General features: G+C 36.0%; 1 protein-coding gene across 2 annotated transcripts in view; it reads left to right on the top strand.

The window, feature by feature from the left end:
• LRCH2 (leucine rich repeats and calponin homology domain containing 2) overlaps positions 1-8473 on the top strand; it is a 109616-nt gene that overhangs the window by 52690 nt on the left and 48453 nt on the right. For both annotated transcript variants that reach the window (XM_029930866.1, XM_029930865.1), the window contains exons 7-11: positions 1095-1182; positions 1487-1598; positions 2004-2101; positions 2199-2257; positions 4119-4226. In XM_029930866.1, coding sequence (XP_029786726.1) covers positions 1095-1182; positions 1487-1598; positions 2004-2101; positions 2199-2257; positions 4119-4226 — 465 coding nt within the window. The remainder of the gene's footprint in view (positions 1-1094; positions 1183-1486; positions 1599-2003; positions 2102-2198; positions 2258-4118; positions 4227-8473) is intronic.

Genomic DNA, 8473 nt, shown 5'->3' with positions numbered 1-8473 from the left:
GCCTCCTCCCGGCGCTCGGCCGCCTCCTCCCGGCGCTCGGCCGCCTCCTCCCGGCGCTCGGCCGCCTCCTCCCGGCGCTCGCTCGCTCTGCCTCCCCGTGGCCCGCGCGCGCTTCCTGACGACGTCACGGAGTGACGAGAAGGGGGCGGGGCGTCGTGCCGTCCCGGCCCCGCCCCTGCTTACGGAGAGGAGAAGCCGGCGTACCTATATTGATACATTCCTAAACTATACAGATTAGTGTTTGGGGGAGAAAGCACCGTGTCTACGATCAGAGACTTTAGTGTTAGATGATCTTGGGATCAAATTTAAACTGCCATTTGCAGATTGCGTGTCATTGAATAAGTTGTTCAACCCCTCCTGGCCTCAGTTTCTTCATCTGCAAAATGAGAATACGCCACCACCCTGCTAGAATTTTCACAAGGCGTGTGTGGTGTGTGAGGTATTGTCTTTAAAACACTTAGCCTAATTTCTGGCGCTTAATAAATGGTCTCTATGGAGTGTATGCAAAGTTGCATCTTTGTAAATTTGCAAATTAAAGTGAAAAATACTTTGTAGCCTGAGTGGCATACTGTTGTGTTATTCCGCAGTTTTCAAGGATGGCTCTATCCTCACCAAAACAATGGTTTATTCAATACTTTGCAGCTTTTTTTTTTTTGCATTTTCTTTTTTCTTAATTATCAGATGGGCATTATTTATAAAGCTAAAGCATATTTTTAGAGCTAATGAAGAAGAAACTATGAAGTTAAAAAATATTTCAGTGTTCTATGGTAAAATTTGTTAAACCAGTGAGAAAAATAGAAAGGTCTTTCATTAAGAGTATTTTTTTTAGCAGGACTCTGCTTTTCTGAATCTCTCAGGAGAAGTAATAGGTTATTGTTAACAATTGATGCTTTACAATAGAGCACCGTGAAGGGAAAATATTACGTGAGGGATATGAATAAAATATTGGAAGATTTCTGATACTGTCCCTTATGTATTTAAGGATCTTAGACACTAAGAGTATATATTCTGTATTATCTAGGGAAATTTTAGGTCAAGTCTGTATTTATTTAAGAAGAAAACCCTAATTGTCCTTAGAATTTCTATTTCTATAGTATGGAAGATTTTTATCCAAATAAAAATCATGGCCCTGACTCTGGGATTGGAAGTGATAATGGAGAGAAACGATTATCTACAACAGAAGTAAGTCTTTTCTATTGCTGATCTATTTTGTTTAAAAATTTTGTTAAGTTTTGAAATCGATAGACACTTGTGCACACTTGATTTATTTTGCTTAAAAATACAATCATTATTGCATTTTATGACTTTAGATGAAAAAAGAACATGCACAGTTTTAGAAGCACAACATTAAACTTAACATACTTATTTTTGGTTTGAGAACTAGAGATGTAAAGGAGATATTCTATACTTATGTGAAATTAAAGTAACTTAATCATTATTCTATGTTTAAAGTGTCTCATTTGTACTTTGTGCTTATTCCTTTCAGCCATCAGATGACGACACAATCAGCCTCCACTCTCAAGTCTCAGAATCAAATAGAGAGCAGACATCAAGAAATGACAGTCACTCAATTGGAAGTAAACCTGATCCTCAGAAAGGTAATTCATATGGTGCCTGCTATTTTATTTTAATTTTTTAAAATATTTATTTGTTTTTGAGAGAGAGCGAGCGAGCAAGTGGAGGAGGGGCAGAGGGAAGGAGACACAGTATCCGAAGCAGGCTCCATGCTCTGTACTGTCAGCACAGAGCCTAATGCAGGGCTCAAACTCATGAACAGTGAGATCATGACCTAAGCCAAAGTCCGACGCTTAACTGGCTAAGACACCCAGGTGCCCCTATATTTATTTCATGTATATTGCTCTTATAAAAAATGCATTTTGAAAAATGACAGTATCTTTGGCCAACTCTTTCACTGAGAAAATATACTTTTATTCTAAACACTACAGTATGAGAGCGCACTGTTTACTATTTATATGTTCTAATAAATATTAATCTCTGTTTAGACCAGGAGGTGTATGATTTCATTGATCCCAACACAGAAGATGTATCAGTTCCTGAACAAGGAGATGCACATATTGGATCATATGTCTCTTTCCTTAAGGTAAATAAAACTTTGAACAAATATTAATAACATATTCTCCTTTAGCTCACAAAAGTACACAACACAGATTTAAAATGGTAACTTTCTTTTATATAAGGGAAAAGAAAAAGGTCCTGAGAAATCTCAGAAAAATGAAGAATTGGGAGATGAAAAAAGGTAAGCACACATGAATCCTCCGATTGAAATGTAACTTGTATGTGAAATATTTGTTAGGTGTTGCTACTTAAAGGGTACTTCAAGAGAATATAATTTTTGCTTCATTTACCTGTTATGTTCAGATAGTTAATTTATAAGTCCTTCATTTGTCTGCATTTCTCAATTAAAATGAAAATGGCAGTAAGCATTTAAGCTGAGTGTAGTATTTATATTTCCCCCGCTAATAAGTGTAGTAATTTTGTTATTACTGTGGAGGACTGTACCTTCACATACATTGCCTCATTTGAGCTATTTAGCAACTCTTGAAAATAAATGCTTTTTGCATCATTTGGCCAATAAGGAAATAGACCTGGAGTTTCAAATGTTTGGAACTGAGCTGTTTCAACTCTTTGTCTATTACACTTTCCATTTCATCAGACTGGTTATAGTAATTTTAAGGATATTTACTTCCGTGTTTTATGAAAATAATTGCACTTTAGGTCTTTTCTGTATCATTTATCTTATGAAATGTTGGAGTATGGCCTGCTACATTCAGTCACTCCTTAAAGTTGCTTCTCAGTTGTAGGAAGGAAGGAAGGAACACTTGTCATATACCTGCCATGTACCAGGATCTGTGCTGTGTGCTTTCCCATGCTGCTTCTTTATGTTTACAGTTTTTCATTTTGTTTTAGTAATCTCTACACGCAGCATGGGCCTCAAACTCAGGACCCCGAGATCAAGAGTTGCATGCTCTTGCAACTGAGCCAGCCAAGTGTCCCAAATATTATTATGTAGTTTTTTAAGTTTTGTTTATTTAAGTAATGTCTGCGCCCAACATGGGGCTTGAGCTCACGGCCCTGAGACCCAGAGCTGCCCTCATGTTTCTTATTTAATCTGCACTAAATCCTGCGGGCTTAGTGCTGTCGCCATTTTTACAGATGAGGAAGCTGAAGCTTGGAGACTCTGTCTGCAGTTTGTTGCCTAGAACCACTTAGGCGGTGTCCACTGGAACCTATGGTGTGACCCTAGCTGTTTCTGATTCCCAAGCTTTTCTCTTTTCCCTCCATTGTGCTTCCCTCAAATGACCTCATTGGTAACTTTCTGAGCAGTCTTGAATGAATCATCTCTGGTACCCTGTAAGGAGGTACACTGCTTTGTCTTATACTCTTTATGTTTCATTCTTCTCTTTCTCACCTTATCTCCTGAAGACTGTTGCCTCGACTGGAGGGTCACAGCGGCTGGCACACAAGGTAACGGTGAAGATACAGTCTTAGGATCTGATACTCTGTTTTAAATGAAATACCTTTGGGATAAAATTACTAGAGTTTGGAGAACAACTTATTTAAAAATTCCTTTGTTCTCTTTGATTAAGAATTATGTATTTTAATAAGCATTTTCCTGTAAATTTGCCAGTCTTATTTGGACCTATTTTTCATTTCCTCTACTTAAACATTTTACATCGAAATTTTTTTAACATCACAATGAATAAACTGATAAAGGCAGGGTGATTTAGTAAAATTTTCATAACATTTGATATTTATAAAAACAGGCGTATAGAGCTCTGGAACTCTTATTACACTCAAGACTGGGAGTATGCATTGTTAAATTATACATGTCAGAAGTCACAAGATGGTAATACAGTTTACTTTGTTAGCCATTTATTAATATCACCAGTATGACACATTTCCTATTCACTAGAGAATAGGTATGTTTTTATATTCCTAGAATATTCCTTATTTCTTATTTTAATGTTTTAAATACAAGGACATTAGGATTTTAGCTTTCAGTTGATACTAAAAACGAACAAATGGTTTCTGCTTCTGGAAGCTGGCATAAAATGTCATCTGCCTTTTTGGATAACCATGTTTGTGTCACCTTTCAGACTTGGGAAAGAACAGTTACTTGCAGAGGAAGAGGATGATGATTTGAAGGAAGTAACTGATTTGAGGAAAATAGCCGCTCAGTTATTGCAGCAAGAGCAGAAGAACAGGTATTTTTTTTCAGTAATGAGATTTAAATAGGCAGATGTTATAATCATTAAGCGATTATTCAAAGATTATCAAATTAAGTTTCCAGTGTACAATAGGACCATTTAAGATCTATGCCAAGGGGCTAACTACTAAAAGACACTAGGAAATACTTAGGAAAGAAGTGTCAAGTTACATACACAATTAACAAATACTTTATACCCACATAGTCATTTTACTTAATTATTATGTAGGTGTCTCATGTTTAGTCCTGTGTGCTAAATAATAGTAACTGCTTTATTTGTTGATATTCATTTTAGCTCACAATAGCATTAGATACATTATAAGCATTACCCCCCTCCCTGAGTACATATCATGTGTATGCAGTGTGTTTTTTATGAGATTCCAAATTACTTGGGATATGTGTAAACTCCATAGAATTGAATGGAATCACATAATGACTGATTAAATCAGTATGATGATTTGAAAGTCATGAGTTCACTTTGGTCTGTTTCTTGGTCAGGGAGGATTTCTCCCTCTGGTTAGGCTTTCTCCAGATACATGCCATTGGCGAAAAGAAAGACATTATATGAATACGTATAAAATCAGTGCAAGTGCATTTTTAATACAGGAGAAGTTCTGTGTGCTGCTCACAGTCAGCTGCTCATGCATCTTCATGTGGTGAGAGTACCACATTTATAGTTTTGAAATAATAAAGAAGATCTGAGTGGGTTTTTTGCTTTGAGAAAATGGAACGAATAATTTTGGTATATTTAACATAGGTGACTAATAAGTATTTTGTTTATCTTAATCAAAACAATAAATGTTTGTGGGTCACATGACCGTGTTTGGGGATGTTTAACATTTAAGTATACTGGCATTTACTTAGATATGCGTTGAAAAATAATGACTATTAAGACTTACCAAATTGCAGATGTGTGGTTTTTAAAGGTCACTATTTAAAAAAAATAATTACTGATTTTTTTTTTTTGGTGCAGCTGGTATTTTTGTAGAATTACAAAGCGTCCTAGAAAACATCACTCATCCATATTCCTTCTATAGCTAACGCATCCTCATTCCCAGTTCCCATTTTCCTTTTACCATAACTTTCCATCACCCTTCTCAGTGAAATTTATTTTCTGATCTCTTCCTATGATTCATTTCTAATGGCCCTTTTTTATATTGGCTACTTGGGCGAGGTTGTGTATGGTTTTCCCCTTCCTGTAGAATCCCAAGTATTGACTAATCCCCGTGGTCTAAGAGGTTCGATGAAGCAAGCCATCACCTGCTCTGTACAGCTTAAGAAATAGTTGACTTTCTGTCATTTCTACCTGGCAGGTGAAATAATTGTATTTACCCTGATGAGCAGAGCATATTGATTTTAAAAGAACGCACAAAAGTATTTCTCTGTGTTAAGACTAGCACCTGGGTTCATAATTTTAGATTTTAACATTGTCATATATATTTTTCATTTTTCTACTACTGTGTTAGTTTTTCATCTATTTCTATGACTTGAATTATTCTTTTTAGCATAGAAACAACATCAAATGATGTTTCCTAGGTTTTGTTTTTGTGATAGTTTTGTGATCTGTACAAAACAGCACCTAGCACTGTGCCTTGTACATGGTAGGTACTCAGTTGCTTGAAGATGAGATAAACAAATTTAAAGCTAATAGGAACTATTAATCTAGTTATATTCATTCTAAATAACTTGTTATCATCTTCCACTTGTTTATTTTTTAATTATTTATTTTTTGAGATGTATACAAAAGCAATTTATGTCTGATGTTTCTCTTCATCTCCCTTTTCAGATGTTAGCACATATGCATATAGATCTTTTAAGATAAACATTAATATACAGGAACATTAATGTAATAATTATTCTAACTTTGGAAGGCGTTAAAATGTTTATGATATCTGGTCATAATGTGAGGAGCACATTTTACTTTTAAAATGTATAATTTATAGATAATGTTATTTAGATTTTTGGCCCATTCTGTTCTGTTAATGACTGAACTTAAATTGATCTCAGAATATTATTATGCTGAATCTACCTTTTTCTCTACTAAATAATCTCTTCCCCTTTTCTAAAATATGTTGCTGTTGCTCACGTCTCTTAGATGTAGATAATTAATATTTTTGTTTACTATTATAATACTTGAATTTGAGTGAGTCTAAGAAAATCAGAAGTAATCTTCTATAAGGACATATCCATCCCTTAGAGGATTTGATGTTATTTATACCTTATCTGGTTGTAGATTTTCTCTTCCATACTGTATTGTGTTTTAGATTCCAACTTTATTAATGAGGAACCTGAAATTCTATTTAAAATTGCAAAAATCAGCCAGGAGCTATAACATTTCTCTTTAGGTTGTAACACAATCGTTGCAATATTTTTTTTGTTTGTTTGTTGTTTGTCGTGATTTAAAATAATTTATTTGGAGTAAGGTTGCCCTCCCATATCAGAAAGTACTACCTAGGACTCCTATTTTGACTGTATACTATTTCACTGTTCTTCAGCTAGCTACTAGTTGAAGGTAAATGCAGTGTTAGCTCTGAGCTAAAAGAAGCAAATTAGAGGCAATTAAAAAGCTGCTTAGGTTGAGTTCAGTGATGATTTCCTTAAAACAGCTTTGCCAGTTGTCTAGTTCCTATTATTTTTAATAATGTCTTTTACTCGTTATGCATGTTTATACTGGTACTGAATGGACAAAGCTACTCTCGGAAAATAAGAAGAGGGTATTGCACAGAATTAATAAGCAAAAAGAATGGAAAAGGATAGCAGATAAATTATCAAGTAGATAACTCGTAAGTGTTCAAAGTCTGAAGTCTACTTTTTAGAAGACTGTTCCCTCTCTGAGATGCATGGATTAAGCTACTTTGTATTGACAGTTTATTGTTGAGTTTTCAGAAGCTCATCCCCCTTGTCAAAATACTGGATTACTTCTACTTGTATTTGAGTGTTTTGAAGTCCTTCTGAATCAGTGAAGCTGTCTATATTAAAATAGCTATTCTGCAAGTTTTTAAAAAAATGTTTTAATTTATTTTTGAGGAAGAGAGAGAGAGAGAGAGGGAGAGAGAGAGACAATGTGCATGGTGGAGGGGCAGAGGGAGAGGGAGACACAGAATCTGAAACAGGCTCCAGGCTGTGAGCTGTCTGCAAGTTTTTAAAAAATGTTTTAATTTATTTTTGAGAAAGACAGAGAGAGAGAGAGGAAGAGAGAGAGAGAGAGAGAGACAGTGTACATGGGGGAGGGGCAGAGGGAGAGGAACACACAGAATCCGAAGCAGGCTCCAGGCTCTGAGCTGTCAGCACAGAGCCTGACATGGGGCTCAGACTCACACACTGTGAGATCATGACCTGAGCCGAAGTTGGACACTTAACCAACTGAGCCACCCAGGCTCCCCTATTCTTCAAGTTTTCAACATTCACTATAATTTGGGAAATTAAAAAAAACTATTGTTTTAAAAATTACCTTAATGTTCTACCATAAATTATTTAACTAATTCTTCAAATTTTCACCAATCCTTCTTATCTATCTTGTTATTAGAAAGGTGGCTATTGTTTTTTTCTTATACAGGTTTTCTTTTTATGTGGCTTAAAAAGTTGATATTTAGGTGGTTCCTTGAAATTTGTTTGGTTATCATCATAGAGAAAGGATTACAGTATATGTGGGTTTTTTGCAATGAATAGCTTCAGGTGACTGGTTTCCATTTCATGTTCATTCCTGTTAACTTGTATGTTCTGCATACATAAATAACATAACATAAATAACAGTATTTTCTATCATGCCTTTGCTTTTTTAATATAATTTATTATCAGGTTGGTTTCCTATTAACACCCAGTGCTCTTCCCCACAAGTGCCCCTCTCCACGACCATCACCCACTTCCCCTTCCCCCCTCCCTCTTCAGTCCTCAGTTTTTTCTCAGCATTCAAAAGTCTGTCATGATTTGCCTCACTCCTCTCCCCAACTCCCCCCACCCTTTCCCATTCCCATGGTCCTCTGTTAGGTTTCTCCTGTTAGACCTATGAGTGAAAACGTATGGTTTCTGTCCTTCTCCGCCTGACTTATTTCACTTAGCATGACACCCTCGAGGTCCATCCACTTTGCTACAAATGGCCAGATGTCATTCTTTCTCATTGCCATGTAATACTCCATTGTATAAATATACCACATCTTCTTGATCCATTCGTCAGGTGATGGATATTAAGGCTCTTTCCATGTTTTGGCTATTGTTGACAGTGCCGCTATGAACATTGGGGTACAA

This window comes from Suricata suricatta, chromosome X (assembly GCF_006229205.1).
Source record: "Suricata suricatta isolate VVHF042 chromosome X, meerkat_22Aug2017_6uvM2_HiC, whole genome shotgun sequence".
NCBI lineage: Eukaryota > Metazoa > Chordata > Mammalia > Carnivora > Herpestidae > Suricata > Suricata suricatta.
The sequence above is the reverse complement of the archived record's forward strand: the minus strand, read 5'-3'. Positions and strand labels throughout refer to the sequence as shown.